The 26,383-nt window shown below is 42.8% G+C and overlaps 1 protein-coding gene across 2 annotated transcripts in view; it reads right to left on the bottom strand.

The window, feature by feature from the left end:
- Positions 1 to 16,400, bottom strand: part of Myzap (myocardial zonula adherens protein) — an 87,654-nt gene extending 71,254 nt beyond the window's left edge. For both annotated transcript variants that reach the window (XM_076850849.2, XM_076850850.2), the window contains exons 1-2: positions 16,210 to 16,400; positions 4,326 to 4,412 (exon numbers count right to left, since the gene is read on the bottom strand). In XM_076850849.2, coding sequence (XP_076706964.1) covers positions 4,326 to 4,412; positions 16,210 to 16,284 — 162 coding nt within the window. In that variant the 5' untranslated portion in view covers positions 16,285 to 16,400. The remainder of the gene's footprint in view (positions 1 to 4,325; positions 4,413 to 16,209) is intronic.
- Between the last annotated feature and the right edge of the window lie 9,983 nt (positions 16,401 to 26,383).

Here is a 26,383-nt window from a genome sequence, read left to right as displayed (position 1 = left end):
AGAAGTAATACAATCAATCAACAAATATATGAAAAAGTGTTCAACATCTCTACAAATTAGAGAAATGCAAATCAAAACTACATTAAGATTTCACCTCACTCCTGTCAGAATGGCAATCATCAAACTATAGACAACAATAAGTGTTGGCAAGGATGTGCTGAAAAAGGTAGTCATACATTGCTGGTGGGATTATGAATTGATGTAACCACTATACAAAAGCAGTATGGAGATTCCTCAAAAACTGGGAATGGAACCACCATTTGACCCAGCTATCCACTCCTCGGTTTATACCCAAAGGATTTAAAATTAGCATACTACAGTAATGCAGCCATATTAATGCAGATAGAAGCTCAAATCATAATAGTAAACTATGGAACCATGCTAGGTGTCCTTCAATAGATGAATGGATAAAGAAAATGTAGTATATATATTCAATGGAATATTACTCAGCTTTAAAGAAGAATAAAATTATGGCATTTGCCAGTAAATAGATGGAGTTGGAGAATATCATGCTAAGAGAAATAAGCCAGTCCCGGGGCTGGGATTGTGGCTCAGAGGTAGAGTGCTCGCCTAGCACAGGTGGGACCCGGGTTCAATCCTCAGCCCCACATAAAAATAAAGGCATTGTGTTGTGTTCATCTACACCTAAAAAATAAATATTTTTAAAAAATAAGCCAGTCCCAAAAAACCAAAAGCCAAATGTTTTCTCTAATATGTGGATGGTAATTCACAATAAGGCAGGGGCCACTAGAGAAGTATAGCATTACTTAGACTAGATAGAAGGAAATGAAGGGAGGGAAGGGGAGGGGAGGGAATGAGAGAGGAGGGGATGTGGGGATAGGAAGAATAGAACAAAACAGACATTATTACTTTATGTATATATGTGACTGCATGACCAATATGATTCTATATCATGTACACTCAGAAAAATGAGAAATTATATCCCATCTATGTATGATATATCAAAGTGCATAAATTTATTCTACTGTCATGTATAACTAATTAAAACAAAATTTTTAAAAGTATTCTAAGCAGTCATTGTGCCTGAAACCATCAGCTATAAAAGGGACATACAGGGAGAAGAGCAGTGTGGAGGCAGAAGGGAATGTCCTCCCAGCAACAGAGGGTCCCAGCCAATCCTGGTCATCTCAAGGCACCAGTAGCCAAGCTGACCCTTCCCATTCTCTTTGTGGTTATAAGTTTTTTGACCCAAAACTTTTTTTTTGTTCTTCTCAGTTATACATGACAGAGAGTGTAGTTTGGCAAATTATACATACATAAAGTATAACTTATTCTATTTAGGATCCCACTCTTGTGGTTGTACATGATGTGGAGTTACCCTGGCTGTGTATACAAATACGAGGCTAGGAAAGTTATGACCGATTAATTCTATTCTTTCCTATCCCCCTCCCCATCCCTTCCCTTTGTTTCCCTTTATCTAATCCAGTGGATTTCTATTATTCCCCTCCCCAATCTCCCATGTGACCCAAAACTGTTTTTTATGGTAAATGTTCAAAGAACTTTCAGAGAAGCTTAATGAATTCTTCAACGACATAACCATAGTACCATTATCATAAGTAAGAAAATGACCATTTTCTCAATGATAGCTAAAATATTAGATATTATTTATATTAAAAATTATTTAAGTTATCTCAATATGTCTTTTACAAATTTTTTTATCCAAGATCTAATTAAGGTTCACAAATTACATTTCACGTTAGGTCTTTTAAGTCTCTCTTGTCTACTACCAAGTCTCATCTTTTTAAAAATATCATTGAATCTATGGAGAGGCACAAACCACTTGTTTTGTAAACAGTTTCACATTTTGGATTTTGCTTCCTTATTTTAATTCAGTTAGACAAGTTTGGCAAGACTGGTACACAGGTAATAGTGCACTTCCTCAGAAAGCACATAACCTGGCCTGTCTCCTATTAGATCACTCGGTTGAAATGCTGACTGCCCAGTTGCTCCACTGCAAGGTACGCTGACCCTGTAGAATCAGTAAGTCATCTTTCAAGGTAACATTTTTAGACCACATGAATATCCTATTCCACAATTATCTTTCACCAACTAGTTTTTGCATCCACTTATGAACATCCCTGGTTACAAAATGGAGACTTTTTCTAAATTAATTAGCTAGCATTCTATAAAAAGGCCCCTTTCCCCTCCCCAACACTCTCGCTCTCTGATTATCAAAATATACCTATATATTTTGATACATTATCAACTATACCTATTCAATGTGTTATAACCCTTATCCAAAATGCTTGGGACCAAAAGTGTTTCAGACTTCAGAGTTTTTGAATTTGGGGATATTTGCAAAGACTTTACCAGCTGAGCATCCCTACTCCAAAATTTTGAAATCTGAAATGCTCCAAAATCCAAAGCATTTTGATTGTCATGTTAGTGTTCCAAAAGTTCTAGGTTTTGGAGCATTTGGGAGTGCAGGTTTTCAGATCAGAGCTACTCCACCTGTACTGTCATTATTCTTTGTGATGCTCCATCTGTTACCATTTGATCAGACAGGGCCCTTTCAATTGAACTCCTACATCCTTTTCCAGGACTTCACTCATCTCTGAGTGCTACCCTGCTTTCTAGCTAGATGCCCCAGGCCCACCTTGCCCTTTCCCTGCTTCTCCCTGGAGAAGCCATTTTTCTAGATCTTTCTAATGGGACCCATTTTTTGTGAGCACATCAGCAAGTTTATATTCTCTCACTTTTCTCTACCTTTTCTTTCCTCTCCACTTCCTTTCCCAGTCCTTTGTCATCTGCACTGGCATGGGAAGCACCCTGTCCTTCATAGGAAGTGGGAGGAGACGGATGTAGAGGAGGGAAGGGGATATGGGGACCTCCAGTAAACTTAAGGACATTATTAACCAAACTACTCACCAATCAATGAGAAGCTTCATTTTCTATGGTTTACCACATTATTGGTTAATGCCAAAGCAAGGCTTGTACTTCAAGAAGCTTCTATCTCATGATTCCATTTTGGAAACTTACATCATTTTTGTTTTGTTATATTTATATGAAACATGCACAAGGACTACCTAATCTCTGGCACTTTTATCCCCTCCTTTTGTTTTATTTGTCTTCATTAGCACTCGCTATTTCTTAAACTCTATATTGTGAATGAGTAAAATAGCTTGGCCAATGTGTTAGTCAGCCTTTTGGTTGCTGCAACCAAAATACCTGACAAGACCAATGTAAAAGAGGAAAAGTTTACTTTGGGCTCACGGTTTCAGGGCATTTCAGATTTCAAAATTTTGGCAGAACACCATGGAGGAATGGTGGCAGCAGAGGAGAGCTGCTCACCTCCTGGCGGCTGGAAAGCAGAGACAGAGGGAGGAGCTGGGGGCAAGATATAATTCCCAAGAGAGTGCTCCCAATGACCCACCTCTTCAAGCCATACCTCACCTAACTACAATTACTACCCAGTATAATAATAAATATAATTATGAATCTATCAAACGAGATAATCCCTGATTACATTACTAAACACTTATACTCTAATCATTTCACCTCCTACATCAACACAGGAACTTTTGGAAATCTCATATGAGCACTATAATAGCCAGGAACACGGGCTAAGGTAAATACAACCTCCCATTTAGTCTTTAAGCCTGCACTTCAATGTCCCTGCCAAGTATTCAGTTATTCCCTTCTCTGTGTTCCCAAAGCCCTTTCTATGTTGCTGGATCTGAATACTTGAAATATCACATCATTGTTTATTTATGTCTGTTTCACCTGAGAAACTGTGAGTTCCTCTAAGGCAAAGACAAGGTCACACTTATCTTCACGGTCCCAGCACTTAGCACAGGAGTTGCTGGCACATGAGTGTTTACCATTTGGAGCAGGACTCCTCCTGCATCTAGTCAAGGTGTCCCTTCTGCCACCAGAGCAGCCTGCTGGGCTTTTCCTCCATGCCTGAGCCTGAACTGGGCTCCCAGCTGGCTACTCTCAGCTCCTGAGAAAGTCTCTGGCTGGGCAGCAGCTCACAAAGGACCCTTTGACTGAACCGCACTGGGCTGTTTCAGGAAAAACCACGTTCCCTGCCACAGCACCTGTCACTAAGGCCAGTGTCCCTATAGTTCCAAGGCAACACAGGGCCACAGTGTTCGCCAAGAAACAAGAGCAGGGGCAGAACACTGGCAGAGCCACCAGGGAGAACAGGCCGGCTTCTGGGAGACAGGCGGGCAGGTCAAGGAGGGCTTTATATCAGCAGAGTAGCAGATGCACAGCTCTGAGAACTGCCTGGGGACAGGAGGAGAGTGGGTTAAACAGAACAAGTCCAGGACTGTTGAAGATTGGCCTCAAAGATGGCTCACCTGCTCTCTTCTCTCAATCTTCTTTTCAGTTTGCTCTGAAACTGGACTTTCGGGTGGGACGGTTAACCGCAGTCTGCAGACATTTGCCTGGAAGAGGTGGAGAGGAGAGGCAAGTTAGAGACCAGCATTTGATGCAGAAAGAGCAAGGTGACCTTGGACTTCTCACAGCCTGTTTCCACTTGGCAATGGGGGCTGCTGTACCAATCACACAGAAGACTGAGAGGGGAAGGCCAGCCTCTGTCTGGCCCGGCACAGGCACACACCAGCCTGCTATTCAAAACAAGGAAACCACTGATTGACTTCGGAAATTTCAAACATTTTTAAAATATGTATAAAATGATCTCAGTTCACAAGTATAGACCAACATGCAGCTAGAGGAAGAGAAGACAAAATATACACAGTGGTTCTCTCTAAATTAGAAGATTTCAGGTGACCAGGGTAGGAGGGTGCTTTCTAACCAACTATATATTTAATCATTTTTCAACAGAGATATATATGCTTGATCACAATTTTTTAAAGTCTATTTACCTATGTTCATAGTAGTATTATTCACAAGAGCCAAAAGGATTTTATTTATCAAATGGATAAACAATATGAGGTACATACAAACAATGGAATATTATTTAGCCTTAGGAAGAAAGGAAATTCTGACACATACTACAACAGAATGCTAAGTAAATAAGTCAGTTAAAAAAGGACAAATGTTGTATGATTCTATATATGTGAATTACTCAGAGTGTTCAAAGTCACAGAGAAAGAAAGCAGCAAGATACTGGGCATGGCGGTGCATGCCGGTAATCCCAGCAACTCGGGAGGCTGAGGCAGGAGGATCAGGAGTTCAAAGCAGCTTTAGCAAAAGCGAGGTGCTAAGCAACTCAGTGAGACCCTGTCTCTAAATAAAATACAAAATAGAGCCACAATATGTGGCTCAGTGTCCCTGAGTTCAATTCCCAGTACCCACCCTAACCCCTCCAAAAAAAAAAAAAAAAAGCAGCATGCTAAGTTGATGGGGGAATTGGGGAGTTGTGTTTATTGGGTAGAGTTTCAGTTTGGGAAAATGAGAAGGATTCTGTGGGTGGATAGTGATAATGTTCACACAACACTGCAAATGCACTTAATGTCACTGGACTATACACTTAGAAATGGTTAAGACAGCAAATGGGATGCTTTGAGTATTTCACGATTAAAAAAAAAAAACTAATAAAACCAAAGCTGCCCATGTTTGCTGAATATAGATCTAAAGAAAGAGCATTAGATGGAAAGGCACAGGAGACTAAAACATAAGATTATAAGTTGATAAAACACCTGACTCCTTCATTGGCTATACCACCATGAATATTTGTCCCTAATCACTGAGCATCTTCTCAGTTTATTAAAGGCTGCCAACAGAGTTCACTGAAACATTGGAATAAAGGTTCCTACGTGATTTTTTTAAAGTCCAGGGCTGGGCTGTAGCTCAGTGATAGATCACTTGCATAGTATGCACAAAGCCCTGGGTTCAATCCTCATTACTGAAACAAAACAAAACAAAACAAAACAAAACAAGTCTAAATTACACTGTTTCTCTTAAAATAAAACAAACATTATACCATTCCTGGAGAGAAATTACGATATATGTGATCTATCAATATTCTATTGATAAGGACAAACCACTGAGCAAAGTCATTTCTCTGCCTACTAGGACGGAAAATATACAACCACAATCTGTAGTGTGAATGAGGCATTAACTATAATAGCAGCTAACCACAGACTCCACTTACTACATGCCAAGCACCTGTAAGCCTCTTCCCTCCACTTATTCATGTGATCCTCACCATGACCCCATGCAACAGGTCCTCCCACTAGCCCTACTTTGCAGTGAGGAAATCAAGTCTCTGAGGGGCCTCATGGCCTGCAAATGGCAGAGCTGAGATTTGAACCCAGGGAGTCTCCAGAGCCTGTGCTCTTAACCCTCACATTCACTGCCTACTACATCCCTGAAACATCACGTGAGCTCAACTCATGGGAGGGCCACTTGTCCTAATATGGGTTGAACTGTGTCTCCCTAACTTCATACGTTAAGTCCTAATCCTAGTATCTAAGAATATGAACCTACTTAGATATAGGGTCTTTATAATGGTACTCAAGTAAAAAAATGAGATCAAGGGTGACACTAAATCAAAATGATTAGTGTCCTTATCAAAATGGGAAATGTGGAGGTACATACACTTGCAGGGAAAATGGCTTATGAACTTAAGATGGTTATCTAAAAGCCAAGGACAGAGGCCTGGGACAAATCACTCCTTCACGGCCCTCAGAAGGAATCTATCCTACTGACACCTTGATTTTAGACTTCTAGCCTCCAGGACTGTTAGACAAAAAATGTATATTGTTTAAGTCACTGGGTTTATAGTGCTTTTCATGGAAACCCTGGAGAGTATCCCCTACCCTTTCTTGGCCCAACCTGGTTAGCTGGGTCACAGATCTGCACTGCTCAACAGGCAGCCTCTGAGCAAAACACCCTGCAGCCTGGAAACCCGGGTTTGGGTGGGATTGCAAGAGACCTTTCAGATCCAACCTGCCCACCTATGAAGGCATCCCACACTCAGAAATGTACCTGAAAGGTGGGCCCCAGCCTATGGGAATCATTTTGCAGGAGCAAGTGAGAGAATCCGAGCTTGAGACCCAAGTTAGTACTTCCACTTATGCCATCACCTCCCTCCAAGATGTCACTCTTTCTACCAGGCATTTTCAAATTTCTGATGCTGAGACTACATGTTCTGCGGAATTTCTACCTAACCAAGCTAGGGTTTTCCTTGAACTACAGCAAGTTGCCCTTTCTAGATAGTTCTCCTATCCCCTGAGACCTGTTCTGTATGGACTAAACAACCCCAGTTCTTTAAGATATGGTTTTGAGAACCCTTTCCCTCCTCATTCTCTTCATCCCCCAATGTCTTCAGGGAGAGATATGGCCTGACAACCAGGGCTATCAATGGCTCTAATGTGGCTAACCTTGCAACCAGCCTTCAGGGCTCGCTACCAGACCTATGGTCAAAAAGAAACAAAGTCATTCCGCCAGCTCCTTCTCTTTCCTGAGAGAACTATGCAAAGGCACTGATGGAAATCTGGATCCTCCAGAGAAAGACAACCCTCTCACTCCAGGCCACTTGGACACATTAAAACCAGTCTGGCACATGCACAAACATTAGGTATAACCCACCCTGGGTGGCAATCCAAATCCACAATATTCAGCAATCTTCTCTGATAGGCTGGGTCTAATCCAAGGCATAATTCTGTATAGGAAATGAGGTACTTCCCCCTGCACCACATCCCATGCACACACGTATATACTTGCACATATACATGTACACACAAGTACATACAGACTCCAACATGAACTAGTCCTGTGACTATGGACAAGTTAGTTATCTCTCCATATCTCGAAGGTAAAATGAGATATACTAGGACTAGCTAGCATATAGTAAACTTCGATGAATGTTAGATACTTTTATTATTATCTAAATACTATCATTGTCTTAGAAATCTATATCCTCCAAAATGAAACAGACCTATTTGGCTTCACTACCCTGCTTTCCATGAAAATAACAATTTATTCAGTGGGTTGGGGACATTAGCACTGTAAGTGATGCCTTTTGATTGCCTGATTACCCTAGAGGGGTAATCCCTGATGGCCATAATTTTCAGGAAGGTGCTTATGAATCCAATCACCCAAGAGTGAGATGGCCCCTCCCCTGGTTGAGCTCATTCTTCATCTGCTACCACAGAACTTTGATATTCCTCAACATACTTCCTACACAGTGTGCAGGTACCTTTTGTGAATTGAGTTCTCACACTGAACCATGTGTATGCTGGGGTATGGAAACCCAAAGGGTAAAACACAATGCATAAAACAAAACGAACCTGTAAAATAAAACATTTGGCTTCAAAGATACCTGGCAGTTGCAGCAGGTGCTTGAAGCTGCACCCCAGGGCCCTGTCTGGGGAGGTTACTATTGTCAATAGAGGTGCTTTGATGGAAACATTAAAGAGCACAACTATTCTTTAATAAATGCTGACCCACTGACGTACTGAAGCAATTTAAACTCAGCTGGGAACAGGATCACATACACACCTTCTACATTGTCACAGGGAAAAAGAAAGCTGCAGAACAAAATGTTAAGAATAACCTCATTTTTGTTATATAAATATACACTGATGATTTGTATAGACTTAAAGGAAAAAAATATCTTTAAGGAAACACAGCCAACTGTTGATGCTGTTTATCTCCCAAAAAATGGGGTTTCTGTATTGTTCAAACAACTGTTTGAATTATAAGTTTTTAAACAGTAGTAGTAGTAGTAGTAGTAATAATAATAATAATAAAGATGGAAAGAGAATGTGCCAAAGAGACCAAGACAGAAAGACCAATCCTCCCTAAATCCACAGAATAGTTTCAGTGACAGCAAAAATAACAATCTAGAGGTCCAGATGGTACTCTGAATTCCTAACAGAAGCACTAAGGAAAGTGAACCCTGAACCCCTCCCTGCTAGGCTGACCTGGCACAGTCCACCTCCCTCTACTCAGTCACCTCTAGCAATCTCCCCACAGGAAAATCCCCTGATCAAGATCAAGGCCCTGTAGCTTATCTCTGAGCATTTTATGATGCTGATCACCATGGTTTCCTGAAACTCAGATACACAACTCCCAGAGCCGACCCAGGCTAAGCAATATCTGAAAGGCAGAGAGGTTCTCACAGCAGCTGGCTCAACCCTTGAGTTCTGAACAATGCAGAGAATTGCTTCTTACTTATTCTGAACACCACTGCTAGTGGACTAACCATCCCTGGAACCAACATCCATTCCAGTGGATCAAAGCAGGAAACTGGACACAGCCTATTTCATTACTCAATCACTGAGCACCCACTAATTGTAAAATACTTTTTAAGAGATATAAGGGTACCATGTTACCATGTTGATAAAGAAACTGCTGTGCCCAAGGAGCCTATAATCTAGAAACACCCTCAACAAGGTAATAAAGAACAGTTGTCCTACCCAATACTGCAAGCTTAATGGCTAAAGCATGGTAAAACAGCACTTCCTGGGGTTCTTCTGGGTTCTGACACCTACCAGTGATAAAACCTCTGGAAAGCTACTTAATCTTCAGGGCTTCTGTTACCTTATTGTATAATATAACAAATAATATTGTACTCTTTTAAGATTGTTGTGAAGATTAAATTAACTAATATGGATAAAGGGCTTAGAATAGTTTCTGGTACATTTTAAGGGCTCCCTAAGTGTTCTTGATTATCATAGGAATAGAGGACAACCCTAATCTTAAGTGGAGGTAGGATTATGGAAACAAAAGTGCCTAGAAATGACACTTGAACTGGGTATAGAAGGACAAAAAGAACTTTCCAGGTCAGTGAGGTTTGAAGAATCCATCATCATCATGAGAGATAACTATCAGGCAAGGTGTTCCAGACTGGCTGAAGATATACATACCTGTTGGCATGTTCAAAAGATGATAACGGGGCCTTCAACCTGAGCTAGATAGGAAAGAAAAATGAACAAATACATAGGGGCCAAACTCTGACAATCAGGCTCCAATTAGAAGACAATAGAGTCACTGAAATCTTTGGAGGAAGAAACTAACATTCGAATCTGGGTTCATTTCAATAATTAAACCAATAGTCACTGAGTACCTCCTACATTCCCTGCACTATGAAATGGAAGGAAAGGAAAACGTAGGGGGAGACATCAAGCAAACTTTGTACCATAATGGTTTTTTGAGCCCCTATAGTACTTAGCATAATATCAATACATAATGGGTGTTTGTTCAATGAATGTTCTGTTTGTTGGGGGGGGTGCTTTTGTTATTATTATTTTGCTTTGCTTTGCTTTGGTTGAACTAAAACAAAGAAAGCTAGCTACACCTGAAACTCCCTGGAGATTCTTCTACTTAATTGGAAGCAACTCTCCTGGGAGGGACAGCAGGAGAGAGGCAGATAGCATCCAGGCCTCCTGTAGAAGAAAAAATATAACCAAGCCCTTGTTCACAACTCCAGGCACCTAGGGAGCTCAGTGGGCCCCTGGAGCCTTGTGTCTCACCCCCTTTATAGGGCAGAAATTCCTCACTTAGGGGTATTCTGAGGATCCCCATACCATGATGCTCTCAGCCTCTGGTACCTGCGCTCACCCAAGAGGAGAAAAATCTATCTCAAAAAAGAAGGGGTAGAGGAGATGACCCAGGGAATTGACAGGGACTTGCTAATCAGTTTACAGAGATGGATTTCCCTAAGGAAATTAGCCAAATGTATTTGCATTTCTCTCAGGCCTGGTCCACTCTGACTGAGTCTCTGCCCAACTTCCCCTGACAACAGAAGGTGTGGCCTCTGTGGATGTAGCTGGGGAACCCACCCCACACTGGGCTCAGCACAATTAATCCAATCTCTGGCACCTGCAGGCCAAGCTGTGTGGGGCCTGGAGCATGCCCCATCTAGATTAGGCCTCTCAGGTCTGCTGTGTCCCTGAACTTGTAGCTTGATTATCTGCCTCAGGGTGGGGTGAACTTTCTCTGCAAAGTGCCAGATAAGAAATATTCAGGTTTTTCAGGCCACTGTAAAACCATTCCTAATTCAGAGGCATACAGAACAGTAGAGGATCTCCCCCTTCTACTTCCTGGGACGCTTTTCCAGGTGGTATGGTGTCCTAGTGCCCCTCTTTCCCATGTCAGAGAAAAATTCATCAATAAGAGGACAGTAACCTCTCCTCCCTGCTCTCTCTGGCTCCTTCTGTACCAGGCACACAATGTACCCAAAATGTCAAAATCCAGAGAGAAAGCACAGGTGAGATAAAAGCACAAAAAAATACCAGTGTGTCTTAGAGTGCTCTGACTCCCTGCCCCTGCCCCCACCACCTTGTCCTCCATTTTACAAGGCCCAAGGGAACTTTCTAGAACACTGTCCCAAGAATAAACCAGGAAAGCTTTCAGGGAGGAGTGATTCTTATAGAAATAGAAATATTCTTATAGAAATAGTCTTATCCTAAGCTCAAGGAAACCTCCTTAAAAATGCAAATGGCTTAGGGTGAGGCCAGGACAGAGCTCTCTTAAGTTTCCTGGTGATTCCACACAGAACCAGGGTTGAGAACCACTGACTTAATCAAAGAATGAAACTCCAACTGTGCTACAGGATGAAACAACTAGAATATTTGAAGGCTTTCTCAGAACTGTCAAATCCTCACCTGGACTAGCATTCCCATCCACTCAGTCACCTGTTTCCTGCCCAGGTGGACTGGCTTTATCCCAAGGCTTCTCTTCCTGTGTTTCCGTTTGCCAACTGAACACTAAGTATGGCTTCTTTAGGACCCTGGGGACTCCTCTATGTAAGCACCTATTCCATCAGACCTGAGGAGAGAGAGTCCCTAAGACTTGTCTTCAAGTAGTTAACCACAGGGGAAATAAGCAATGGTGAGGTACATAAGCCATGGGAAGGAAGAATCAGGGCAGACTTCCTGGAGAGGATGAGCCTCATCAGAGGAAAGCATGAGGAAAAACAAAGAGGCAAGGAACAGCACTGAAGCTCAGAGAATGACAATTAATTTGGAATGCCTGGGGTTATGTGGGCAGAGTATGTGGGGTATAGAAAAAACAGCCAACGGCCAGGTTGGAGGGCCCAGATGCTACACTAAGAAGTTGGAACTTTTTCCTGGTAGTACAGAGGAGATTCTTGAAGCAGAGGAATCAGGTGACTGGATTTTGCATTTTTGAAAGATTACTCTGACCATAAAGAATGAATAAAAGTCAGTAGCAGTGTGATTGACACTTAGGAAATACCACTCATCTGAAATGGGAAAAGGGGTGAACCCTGATATAGTAGTCTACTCTGTGTTGGAAAAGCACTGCAACCATTTTAAGATCATAATGTGGTTAATCACTGGAAGTATTTGGGTTGAAGCATTTCAATACATTTCTCTCATCAGCCCAGGATCTGCAGCTCCTTGAATGCAATTGGACAACAATTCTTGGGGCTTACTGACTTGAAAGAGTTTCCCAAGTGACTAGAAGCATGGTAGTGACACCAGCCTCCAGGTCCCCTGCTCAGATATGGATGCACAGTATAAAAACAACAGGGACCTCACATACAACCCTTCTGCAGTGCTTTGGAGATAAGAAACACAGGTCAGAATCCCCCATAATCTTTACAGAGCAACCGTGGCATCTCTATAAATCAAGTTTCCTTAAGAATTTCAAGTCTGGCCTGGCATGCTGGCTGGCACACACTGATAATCCCAGGGCCTTGGGAGGTTGAGGCAGGAGGATCAGTGATAAGTGTCCTTGATTCAATTCCTAGTACCCCACCGCCCCCCAGCCAAAAAAAAGAGAATCTCAAATCTGTTCATCCTACACTAAACACAGCAAGATGGAAGAACAAAAACACAGAGTTGGGATTTTTTTTTTCTGAACCTACAACTATCGTTTTTTAGTGACTAAGGCTTTGGGGATAATTACTGAGGATGCTATGGTTTCAAAACTACACAACTTGGTGTGTCAGGAGCTGGCTCAGAAGGACTGTGGTAAGAAGCCAGAGGTTTTCTGTACAGCAGGACCCACCTCTCTTCTCCCTGTGGATGCTGCAGACAGCTTCCTTCCACCAGATGCTGAGATTCCACAACATCCAGTGTTCCTTCCTCAGAGCCCACAGAAGGATACAGAGCTTACATGCGCAGATGTTTTTGCGGACTGGGAAAAAGAAGTGAGGTAACACCTGTCTGACCCAAGGGAATTCTTCATTTTGAGCTATCAGACAGAAAGGGGACATTAGAGACTAGTGCATTAGCCAGGGAGCAAAGACTCTCAGCCCATTCTGGTTTTAAACATAGGAAGCCTCTGCCAAGGCAGAGGCAGGCTAGGAAACAATCCTCTCCTATGGCCTTGTTGGGGTTTGTTTTGGTTTGAATTTTATGTGCCATTGAGGAGCCATGATACCAGCAAAACCAGCCAACAGTCTCTTATTATCAACAGAACACAGTGCCACATAAAACCCTTGACAGGTCTAGCATCTCACACCACCCTAGCCAAACAGCTTAGCCAAAAGTACTGGGGTACATAAAACAACAAGTACTTTCCACCCCAAGCTCACAACCTGGCCACGCAACTGACCTTTCATTTCAAAGGCTCACACAGCAAGATTAACTTTCATTTACGAAATTCCTTTCAAAATCATGAAGTAATGTCAATATATTAAAAAATGTTTCCCCCACTCCCCAAGGTCATCATTGTAGCTGTGGTTATTCTCCAAACAATTTATCTCCCTGCTGTTGCCATAGATAAAACTATTTTTAGAGCACAACTGGTTTGAAGGCTTTTTTTTTTTTATTTCACAACTCCTGTTGTTTGGCATCCATAAATGCTTCTCAGGATTTTGTTTATCAGCTAACAGAAATTAGTCTTCCCACCTCCCCCTGCCCCCGCCTCCCATGAGAGATGATCTTAGGAAGGAAGTACAATTGCAGGTGGCAGTCACTGAACAAAGGATAACTAGTGACAGGCTGGTCTCCCACACTGCCCCTGGCAGCTGACTCAGAGAACTGAACTCCTGTTCAGTGTCAGCTGTCACCACGGTTGGCTGGAATGACTGGACCAACATAGCCTGGTTCCCCACAGACACTAACTCGATTAGCTCTTTGGATGAAACAGAAGATTTACTTTAATGGCTAATATGTTCCTGCCAAAGATCATCACTTGTGTACCACTGGGTGAAATGAAAGAATGATATAGGCTTTACCAAAAATTTTCAACTTCAGAAATAGTTTTCATAATTATTTGTTTAGCCTGCAATTTTATTTTCAAGACATCCTGTTTTGGTTTTCCTAAAAAGAAATTAAAAATAAATGTTTTTGTCCCAAGGCAGGTCCAATATGCCATTGTTGTACACCATATGTCAAATATTCCATTTAGACAAATGCTACCATTCCTCCATGCAGTATCCCAATATTGTCAGCTGCCCTATAAATTCCTACTCACACAGCAAGACTAAACTCAGACATCACCTGCAGTAAGAGGCCTCCCTCAGTTGCCTCAGGAAGAACCGTGCCTTTTTAGCTTCACAGAACTTTGAAAATACTTCACCCCACTACACAATTAATGCTTTGTTAATTTCATGATAGCAGTTTATGACAAAGTCTGCCTCCATAGGTAGAATGGACCCCATTGATCAGCACTGTACCACAGTCCCCCCACACACACACACACACAAACACAGCACCTGTGATATTTGCAAAATCAATGGCAGAGTTGGAAATGATAAAGATATGGAGAATACTAGAACTTTTTGACATCCTATTTCCAAAACAAGTACCAGGATGCCTAGTATAGCCCTGCATAGTCTGATTCAGATCCCTGGGACCTCCAGTCCAAAGTCTTATACAGTCTTATTCAAAAGGCAAAGCACTCTCAAAAATGTTCACAATGTACCAGATACCAAAGCACTTATAACTAAAGAGATACTCAAAAGAAAATATTGGAGAAAAATGTCATTGGGTATACGATATATTAACTAATAACATTTATGTATCTACCTACAATATCATTTTAGCTACCCCAACCAGTCCCTATCTCTGGAGGGGAAATGGACCTCAGCTGGGCTCAGGAGTATCTTTTCAGTGATTTCTATTCTCTCCCAATCAAAATTTTGTTCCAATTGACAAATATTTCCAAAGAAATATGGCAAATATCCACCTTGAAGTAAGGCCAGGCCTGTGGCTGGAAACCCCTTAGGATCTAATATTACTCTTGAAATTAATGATTGGACAACTAGAGTTCTGTCAACCTATATGAACACAAACATAAACATACACACACACACACACACTCAAAACCCATCACTTGGCCCAACCCAATTGTAACACACACCCATCTTCTACAGCTAATGAAAGACAACTCATAAGGTGATATAACCACCACCAATTGGTTGAGGTATATAAAAGTAGATAAGGATGTCTCAAGACTAGCAAACAGAGGTACCAAAGTGGCTTCTGGTTTGGACTTAAGCACTCATTCAGCTAAACTTGGGGAAACATTATTCAGCAAGTGTTAATCCACAGTGAAGAGATGTAAGTAATAAGCAATGAATATCATGATGAAGGAATAAGTCACAAACCAAACCTCTAACAGTTTGCTCTGAGATCCTGATTTTGGAAGAAATGCAGAATGTAAAAGATGCATATGCCTAGCCATTCTTCAAAGAGCATCTACAGAGGTAGGAAAGGATATAACAAAGATTGCAGAGAAACAGGCTTCTAAATAAAACCCTCCCTGAGGATGTTGACCAAGGACCACCTCTGCTGCCATTGTGTTAGTATTTAAGCTAGAAAGAAAAAAGTGGCTTGCATAAACTAACCTCCCATACAACTGGGCTCCTGGGCAGCCAGCTGCTAACCCCTGACTTGCAAAGAGGCACCCACTTTGGCCAAACCCACTCCAGAATCAGTACTATTCTGTCACACTGAACACAAGTGACACCTACTTACTTCTAATCAATGGAAGAAGGAAAGTTTGGGTTTAAAATACCATCTTACTTGTGGGCCTCAGGGTAGAGAAACTACAGAAATGTCTCCCTTGCTTTTTTAAACTGGTGTCACCAATAAGTTTGGCTTGACAGAAGAGACAGGAAGGAGAGGAAAACTCTGGGAATTCCAGAAAGTCTCCCAAGACCTCTTTTCCAGCTGGTGAGGCATCCCTTGGGCGTCAAGTGGGAAGGTCACAACCAGCGCTGGGACTGACGGGAAAGTTGAGCCCAGGGTGGGTGTCAAGGCCAAGGGCTGGCTCCCACGCGACCTCAAACGCAGATACCTACAGAAGTGGCAGGGGAATCAGACCACCAGGGCCACCTCCCCAGCTACTCACCCTCCTGCTGGGCGTCCCGGGCGCTCTGGAGCCGCCGCCAGAGAGCAGGGTGACGGTGGACGTGGAACGCAGCATCCTGCAGCGGTTGTCGGCGTTGGGCTGGGCACCCGAGCTGCTCCGGGGCAGAATAAGTGTGTTGGGCGCGCCCTTCGCGGGGGTGGCTCTGGGGCCACTTGCTGCTCCAGCTTCGGCTCGGCGGGAGACGGAGGGGGCGGGGCCTGTACTGGGGGCGGGGAAGGGGCGGGGCAGGGGCCGGGCCGGGCCGCGGGGCGGAGCCCTAGCGCTCTTGCCCAACAGGTCCTGCTGCATTTTCTCCCTAGTGCTCAGACCCTGCCAAAGTTGAGCGCTGTCCTTTCCCGTGTCTCTTTATTCTGTCCCGGGGAGTAAAGAGTCCTCGATATTTGGGAGGCCTAGACTCTCTGTCTTCTGAGGAGTTGAGCTCCGCCTGCACGTTCAACCTCAGGACTCATTACATAGGTCCCACACCCACCCCTAGCTATTTCCCCCACCCAACCCCCAGCCACACCCGGGGATCCCTGGGACTATCACCCTATCACTTATTAAGTATTTATTGAGTGCCTATCCTAGCAGCCAGCACAATCGACTGACCTCGTGGAGTTGGCAATCTGGTGGGGTCCCGGAAAGATAAAGAGATGACAGGTATTGGGTGCTAAGGTAGAAGAGGGTACACAGGGAGCTATGAGAGTACACAACCAGTCTTAGGAGCCAGGAAAAGCCTCCCAGAGGAAGTGACTAAGCTAGAAAGCAAGTAGGAGTAAGCCAGACATAGTGTCCATCACAACTGCTCATATTTATTCAATGATTACTGTGCAACCAGCTGACAAGTACTTTGCATTACGTCAGTTAATTCTTACAACCACGCTTTGCGTTAAGCACCACTATTATCCTGTATCTTCATTTTGCACATGAGGACATTGACTAACCAATGGATTGAGTAACTTAACAGGGGCCCCACTGGCTGCTGAAGGGCAAAGCTAGGGTATGAATCCTCTCAATCTGACCCTAGTGTCTTGCTTGTGCACTCTGCTGCCCCCTAACATGAAAGGGGCCAGCTCCAGGCCAAAAGAAGGAGCATTTTCAAGATAGAAAGGAAAAAAGGGAAAGTATATTTTTAAAACTGTAAATATCACAATGAAACGGATAAATGGTAGAGATGCAGCTAAAAGGGATCTGAGGCCAGGTCATGATGAGCTCATTTTGGAAATGATAAAGATATGGAGAACACTAGAACTTTTTGATATCCTCTTTCCAAAACAAGTACCAATATGCCTAGTATAGCCCTGCATAGTCTTATTCAGATCCCTGGGTCCTCCAGTCCAAAGTCTTATATAGTCTTATTCAAAAGGCAAAACACTCTCAAAATCAAAGAAGACATGATATCTCCACCCATTCTTCAAAGCCCAGGTAAAACTCTGCCTCCCACCAAGCTTTCCAGGACCTCATGCCCTTGAACACTCACACTCCTGAACCCAGCAACTCTTTGGGACCATGTTCTCTGTTAGAGTCATCTATTTGTATGTTTTCCCCCATCCTTCTGGAGGAGGGGACAGGCTCAACCCTCTCTGAATGCCCAGTATGGCACCAACAGGGAAGATGCTCAAAGAATGTTACTGAACAGAATTTCACATGATCTTGCAAAACTCATTTATTTTGCAGATAAGGAAGCTGTGGCCAGTGTATTTAAGTGATTTTCCTGAAGCCCCACAGCCTGCTTTTTATTATCCTCACCATAGACGTGCCTGTGTTCTAAGTGCTTTATACATACTTTCTTTCTCATCCAGTTCTCATAGTGACCCACCAGTGGATATTGTTATCATTCTTATTTTCAGATGAGGAAACTAAAGCCAGACACATTAGGTCACTTGGTGCATAGCTGAGACTAGACATCTACTCTTCTAACTCCAAACCTATTGCTTTTTGACTACACTCCTTCCTTCATCCTCCCATCTAATTACCTTTTCCAAGAAAGGTTCATGAGAAGTTTCTTTCCATCCTCATTCAACACAGCCCTCTACACTTGGTAGAGTTTTATAAGATTGAAAGCTGCCTTTCAATAAATAGTGGTCAACATATGACTGTTGAAGGCCACCAGAAGTAGAGACATCTGCATGGTCATCTCAGTGGAAAGAAACTAATGATTAGTGTTGCTTTGTTGTTTTGCCCTGGGATAAATGGAAATGGGCTGTTTGTTGAATGAAGTCAAAATAACCTGCCATCAGCAATGTTTATTTATATTATGGTAGCCACCCAATGACTACCCAAAATGGAGTCAACCTTTGAGAGAAAGAGTGGTCCATGGATCCATTTTTCTTCCATCCACTGATGTCTTTCATATTGTTAATATAAATAATACTTTTCATTATAATCCATTGCAAAAGTAGCAGACTGCTTACCAGCTTGGGAGCTACATAGGAACTGTATCTTATTTACTCTCTGCCTGCTTGATACCTGGAACATATTCATTGGCACATGGTAAGTGCTCAGTAAGTGTTGAATGAGTGAAGAAATGATATTACCGAGCAAAAATGCAACTGGCCTATCACTGAGCAAAATAGAAACTAAAGTCCTTGCCAACCAAGCTTCTAGGTGACAAGGGTGGACCAGGGTCTCCAAGAACTTTTCCAACTGAAGCAAGCAAAGCCCTGGGATTGTCCCAGTGAGGGCAGTTTCCCAACAATGGCTGCCACCAATGATTGTGGGCAAAAGCCAAGCTCTGGCTTATGCCTCAGCCACTCCCTACCAGGCCAACACTGGGGCTGGTAGGACCTAGTGGTAGCAAAGTTCACAAGGAATTGCAGGAAAGAAAAGAGTAAGGAGCCCCAGGATGTGGGAAAGGAGAGGAAAGAAAATGGTAAGAAAAGTAGAGAAAATAAATCAATGGAAAGTAGCTCTAGAATGGAGAGGAAATGATAATAAAGCCATAGTCACAGGTTTCCATGAATAATTTGAGAAGAAGATGATGATACAAATGAAGGATTGAGTGAAAGGCTGAAAACTCCTGCTCAAGTCAGAAGTCCTTAGAGTCAGCCAAGCGTGCCTGTAATCCCAGAGGCTCAGGATGCTGAGGCAAGAGGGTTCAAAGCCAGCCTCGGCAACTTTGCATTGCGCTTGTATTTCCCAGGTGGAAAAAGGAGGAGAAAGTTCAAAGCCAGCCTCAGCAACTCAGCAAGGGCCTAAGCAACTCAGTAAGACCCTGTCTCTAAATTATATATATAAAGGGGGGCAGGGATGTGTCTCAGTGGTTAAGTACCCCTGGGTTCAGTCATCCCTGGTGAAAGAAGAAGAAGAAGGAGAAGGAGAAGGAGAAGGAGAAGGAGAAGGAGAAGAGAAGGAGAAGGAGAAGAAAAAGTCCTCAGAGTCTATAGATTATAGAGTAGGAAAGAGGGCAGAGTGAGAGGAGCAGGGACAGGGCTCTGGTGGGGAAGGTCATTGTGGTCCCTCTCAACGTGCTCTGGTTCTCTCCAGGACCTCCCTGAGCATTGGTGGTAGAGGGTTACCACTATTTGGGCTCCAGGGAATAGGAGATGTGACAAAACTAACTTAGCTGCTCTCCCTTACCATCTATTGGAATAGCTACATATGCTTGAGAGCTGCCCTAAATATCTCTGCTGACACACAGGTATATAGAAAATTCCAGATACCTGTATAAATGTTCAGTCTTTTCTTGAAATCAGTTATTGAATTATACCTCCTCTCATCTCAGTTTCTAGAATTCTATTTCATGTCCTCTAGGCATCTGCTTTCTGAATTGTCTCTGTTGCTTTCTGTTAATTCTTGTGCAAACTCTGTGTCTTTAGCTGAGGAGCTTTTGATGGGATCCTTTCTCTAGCCAAGACTGCTATTAGATTTTTAGCAGAAACAATTAGGAATTGAATCACTTGCTGGACAGAAGCACAAAATGAGTGAGCCCAAGCCATGTCAGGCTTCCTGATATTTTGCACCCTCTACACTCTTAACATCTCTGAAGCTTCCCTTTCTTCCTTTTCTATTCATCTGCAGCAACATCCCAAAATCCTGGCACATTCTCCTGTTCTGAATGCCACAGAAACCAAACTTTCACAATGGAAAAAGGACATGTTTGCAGCCCAGGAACAAAAGTATTGAATTACAAAGCCCTTTTGAATAAAGTAGAACAAGAAACCTTACATATTCACAGGCATCTGAAAGGTAGAGAACAGGGCCTAGTGATAAGAAAAGAAGACTGAGAGGAACCCAAAACCCTAGCCAAATCCCCCACATATCCACAGTGTTTGTAAGACTATCTAGACTGGGACCTGCTGCTGACCCACCTGGGAAATACAAGCTCAATGCAAATGATTCTGCTGGCTTACCAACTAACCCAACGAGCAAATGATCAACCAGTAGAATGATCAAAAATAATTTTTTTTCATTGAACAAATATGTACCAAGAATTTACAATGAGCTGGGCACTGGGGAGGCAGAGACAAGTAAGACAGCCCTGCTTTCTAGGATTTCATGATCAAATTGGGAAAAGAAACATGCATTTAGGAAATAAAAATATGGCTAACACTCATGTGGCACTTACTATGAACAATAAATTGTGGATGCATTTTGAGATTTTTGAACATAGAGCAATGAGAAGAGTACTATTATGACCCCTAATTTGCAGATGAGGAAATTGAGCCACAGGGAATTGAAATGACTTACCTATATTACCAATACTGATAGATGATGGAGCTAACCTTCAATCTAAGGCTAGATAGCTCCATCTGTGTACTTGACAATTCACCTCCTATTTTGGGACAGGAGCTAGATTTGAGACATGTCCAAGGCACAGAGGTGGACAGAGAAGAATCTGCTGCTGCTGCAGAGGACAGGAAGGGCTTCCCTGGGAAGGTGACCTGGGAGTTGGTCCTAAATAACAAGGAGGAAAAGGTAAGGGCTTTCCACACCAAAGTCCTGGAGGAAACGGTGAGGTCAGAGGGTCTGGGAAATGGCTGATAGCCAATTCAGCTTGAACTTCAGGGCAGAGAGAACAGCCAGAGACCAAGTAGGGTGAGGTTAGAGTGTAGAGGGCCTTGAATTCAGTTGAGCCTGGATTACAGGTTATGAGTTATGGAAATTTCATGAGCAAAACAGTGATATTATCAGGTTTGCATTAAGAAAGATGGCATGGGCTGGGGCTGGGACTCAGCAGTAGTACACTTGCCTGGCATGTGTGAGGCACTGCATTTGATTCTCAGCACCACATATAAATAAATATTTTATATATATATTTGATAGACCATTATTTTATATATATATATGAAAGATGAAAGGCTGCAGAGAAACCTGTGAAAGGAAGGCAGAGGCTGTCAGATGAGCACTTGTTTGCTTTTTGGTTTTTTTATTTGTTTGGGTTTTGGTACCAGGGATTTAACCCAGGGGCCCTTTACCACTGAGCCGTATCCTCAGCCCTTTCCATTTTTTATTTCGAGATAGGACCTTACTAAATTGTGAAAGCTGGCCTTGTACTTCCAAGCCTGTCTCAGCCTCCCAGGTCACTGGGATTACAGGCAAGTGCCACCATGCCCGACTGTGGGTTGAGTATTTTTGAATGTACTGAAATTGTGTTGTTATGATATAAAGACGATCTCAACAGGGAGATTCAGTGGCAGTGGAAAGAAAAGTAGTGGGGTGGGTTCCAAAGTTTAACAATCAAGAGAGCTTAGTGACCAAATAAAAACTAGGCAATTTTTGTCAATTGTAAGACCAATACTTCTATAGACTCCAAGGGAAGAGGAATCACTCACGCAAATGAATGAAGTTTAGGATGAGTGGTTACTTTCTCAGTTTGGTGGCATTTCTGTTCATTAAACACAAAGGTACAAACCTCATGTCCTACAAGGTGTCAGTCTGACTTTCTAAATAGCTACTACCATGGGCTTATAGTAGAAAGCCTTTAGATGCAGAGGCAGGAACTTATGTGTTTATCTTCTCAGAAAGACATCCTGCTGTCTTTTAGAGGAATTAGGCTCCTCCCAGTATCAATAATAACAGAAGGAGTAAGACAGTTGAGAAATGTTGAAGGAATTAGGACCTTCCTGGTCAGTGTGGTACAAAAAGCAGCTCCCTCTATAGCTTATGTGTGTCATGGGGTAATTTAGATTTTCCCTGAAAGCTACTGAATTGGTGACTGGTTAGAAAATTCCCCTTGGATGAATTAAAATGTGAGTCATACCAGTATTTTATATGAAAAATGAAAGAGCTAATCTATGAAGAGGAAATTTTCATTTTGCATTTCTGCTTTAAAAATAGAAATCCCTGAGATGTTTATGCATACATAGTCATTCATGCAGAACACCTGCTACATCCATGTGAGTTATGACCATTATTTCAAGTTAGCTTCTCCCAGAAGCAGACTCTATATAGGTAATCATTAAGGAGCTGCTTCCAGGAGAAAACAGAAACGAAATGTGGGATGCAGGAAGGGGGAAAGCTAGCAAGGGAGCAAGCTCAGTTGAAGTTTCAGATTCAGCCTGATCCCAAGGGCAGCTCTGGAGTGTAAATGGCCCCTCAGAGCTGGTCCTGCCTCAAGACAAAGGCTGAGGTGCTTGTAAACTATGTTTGTCAGTCCTTGTCTCAGGTTTCCTGAGGAGGGGGTGAAGGATAAGGGAGGTTTATGATCTCCCAGGTGCTTGCAGCACTTGAGAGGAAGGAAACTTCATGTCCGTAGTAGAAAAGTCCTCTATAAGCGACAGGGTAAAGACAATTAAAATTAAGAACACAAAAACAGGAACAGATATACAGAACAGGTCAAAGGAAGTCTGGGTGGGCACTAAGTGTGTCTATCACATCTATATACTATATCTACATACAAATCTGGAAGTAAATATTGATATCAAAGGGTATAGCCTATCTCACTGCTCAGTAAAACCTCTGGAAAAACAATAACCATAAATCACTGTGTGGCCCACAAGTCTGGAACAAAGTAGGGTAGATATAGGCAGTCTAAAATAATCAGAGGAAAAAGTGTTTAATCTACTAATAGAGGAGGCAGTACCTAGAAAATCAAGAAGCTGGAGAAAGGAGCGGAATCTGATTAGATAAAACCTGGAAAGGATAATTTATGGTCCTAAGCTGGGTCCAAAGTCAACAAGAGCATTTTCAGGGCTTTGAAAACCCAGTTCAGCAGTATCATGCACTAAGATACTTGTGAAACTGAGTTTGGTCAACAGCTCCAGAGCAGATCATTCTTCTGTATCAGAACATCTCATCTTATTTCAAGTGGGATTTTCAGAGAAAGGAAGGTTTGGAATCAGAAAAGCAAGCATCTTTACTGTGTGGTGCTGGTCCAGGCATGACTGGAATGTGCCTTCAGGTCTGGGTACCTGGTTAAAAGGAACATGAACACCTGGAAAACAATAGTAGTACCTATTGTGAGGCTTGGATGAAATTATAAAATATAAACTACATGTTTATGATATGTACAACATAGCCTTCAACAACTGTGAGCCTTTCTAAAGAAAACCATGAATTGCTAACTCAGGTTTTGGGTAACACACAGTGTGGACGAGCACAGTTTGCTTCTTTAGATTTGGAGTACTTTCTTCCAAGCAAAAATATTGAGTGGTTCATACCAGTGCTAATGTAAGACATTTGGAAAAGAACAAAAGCATTTCTTTTTTCTCTATTTGATTTGCTCTATTAAGAGAGATTAACATGGAGAATTTATCTGCTCTCAGCTTGTAAGAAAGAGAATCATACAACTTCAAAACCAAGGAGCATTTATCTTTTTTAATCCTAAGACTACCAATAATACACCTTAGCATTATTTTTTCTACATTTATGCCTAATGAACTTGTGCCAACAGACTTCCATTATAGATGCTGAGGCAGATGTAAAGTTTACTAAAAACATGGAAGATGAAGAGTCTTTCTCTAAGTTCAATTTACCCATCTAGCCCCACTCCTGGGGTAATCTTTCTGCTTTCTGGCATGCCAGTGGTCACTCCAGGGAGGAGCTCTGCCTATGGTTGTGAAAGCCATTCACAACACAAGGCTTTGCATCCTCAGAGCTAATGTCCTCCTGACAAGCTGTGCCCCCAATGTGGGGCTATGCCCACTAAAGAAAAAGATGCCATTTCTAATCCAAAGTGGGGGTCCTGTCCTGAATGTGGGGTGCTCCATTATTTTTGTGTAAGATCCCTCCCCGCAAAACCCTGTTCCTGACATAGCTCTCCTCATTTCAGGTTCGTGGGGACCTCTTTCTTCTGGCCAAAATCCTTGGAGTCATCCTTACTTCCTCCCCTTACTCTCCTAACCTTCATTCTATCTCTCTAGCTTTCCCTTCAAAATGTGTCCAGAATCTAAGTTCTTCTCCTTACCGGAGCATAATCCACCATGGCCTCTCCTTTGGTTCCTTCAAGCCACCTCCTAACTTGTCTGTTTGTTTCCATCCTTGCCTCCAATAGTCTAATTGATGGCCACAGTGTTCCTTTCAAACCCACACTACTCCTCTGTTTGAAACCTTGCAATGGCTTCACAACTCTTCAGATAAAAAGCCCAAGCTTTGTGCATCTGGTTTGTGCCCATGTTCCCTAACAAAGATCCAAGGTCAAGGAGGCAAGGGTTTAGTCAGTTTTGTTCATTACTCTAAAACCAGCACCCCAACAGTGCCTGGCACAGAATCAACATCCAGCAAATCATTCCTGAATGAATTATTGGGCTTTTGTCATGTCCCTGGGGTTACAGCTTGTTCAAATCAGTCCTTCAGGATCCCAGCACCTGGAGAGGGGGCAGCGTGGGCTCCATTACTCAACTGACCTAGAAAAATACATGTAAATATCTCTGTCCAAACATCTCTCTGATCTGGCTATTTCTGCCTTGCCCATCAACAGCAGGACATCTCATCCCCTCCTCTTCAAGAACAAATGTGATCAGGTCTCTCAGAAAGTCAACTTTAAAAGACCCAAGGACCTGCTGATTTGGACCTCCATGAAAGGCACTGGAGAGAAGGAACAGAAAGGCTTGAGAAAGGAGGAATAAGGGAAAGCATCATAGCAGAAGAGACAAGGGACAAAGCATCACCCCATCCATTGTGCATCACCCTCCTCCACTGTGGGTGGGCCCTTGATGTCAGAGGCTGCCCATTCATCAGAGCAGACATCTATGTGGCCCAGAGATGCACACAGCCATCAGTTGCAGGTGCCAATCATCCAAATCCTGCTTAACTGCAACCATGTGGCAGAAGTGGGAAAAGGAGATGGGAGGCTGCATGCTTCTGCAGCTGGGACGTGCATGCTTGGGGCTTCATGTCATTGATTCAAGTGCCCTGGATCCATCAGCACCCTCGCAGGTGAGATCATTCACCATGATCTATCTTGATGTGACTCCCATGCACCTGTCAGACTAGGAAGATCTCCTGGTGCTCTGGTTACTGGGGACAGATAGGATGAGGCTAAGGTTGGTTCAGAGAAGTAGTAAGGGAGCTCTTGGATCTGTCTCTGCTGCTGAGGCTGATAAGGACATTGAACTCAACTGGAATATGAGAGGAAGGCAGTGAAGTATCTCCTGGTCACAGCCCCAGACCATCAACCAGGAATGAAGGGTTTGAGGTTAAAGAGCTCCAAGTGTAATAGAGAGGCTGAGCCCAGCAACAGAGAGTCCTGGAAGAGAGGTCAAGAAAGCATGGGGTGGGCTGCCAGGGGATTTCAGGCATGAGGCAGGATTCCAGATAGAGGGGTCAACATGCCCCAGTTTGCCTGGACTTTCTCAGTTTTAGCACTGACTCGGAAAACCCCATCCATCCCAGCCAGACTTGAATGTTTAGTCCCTCCAGATCAGAGGAAAGAAGAAGGCCAGACCTTGGTGTGAGAAAAGAATACTGGACACTCACAGAAGAGTGACCCAAAAAGAAAGCCCAGTTGTAAAATCTAGGACAGATGAGAGAAACTGGCTTTAGAAAGAGGTGAGGTTAAGTGCCTTGGAAGAAGTTCAATGTATTCCATCGAAAAAAAAAAAAAAGTTTCACGCTATGATATTGGCATTAAAACAGGTAGACCAGTGGTATCAAATAGAAGACACAGAGACAAACCCACATAAATACAAGTATCTCATACTAAACAAAGATGCCAAAAACATTGGAGATTGGAGAAAGTTGGAGAAAAGATAACCTCTTCAACAAATGGTGCTAAGAAAATTGGAAATCCAAA

The sequence above is a fragment of the Callospermophilus lateralis genome, chromosome 3 (assembly GCF_048772815.1).
Source record: "Callospermophilus lateralis isolate mCalLat2 chromosome 3, mCalLat2.hap1, whole genome shotgun sequence".
Lineage (NCBI taxonomy): Eukaryota > Metazoa > Chordata > Mammalia > Rodentia > Sciuridae > Callospermophilus > Callospermophilus lateralis.
This window is presented reverse-complemented; position numbering and strand designations above follow the sequence as displayed.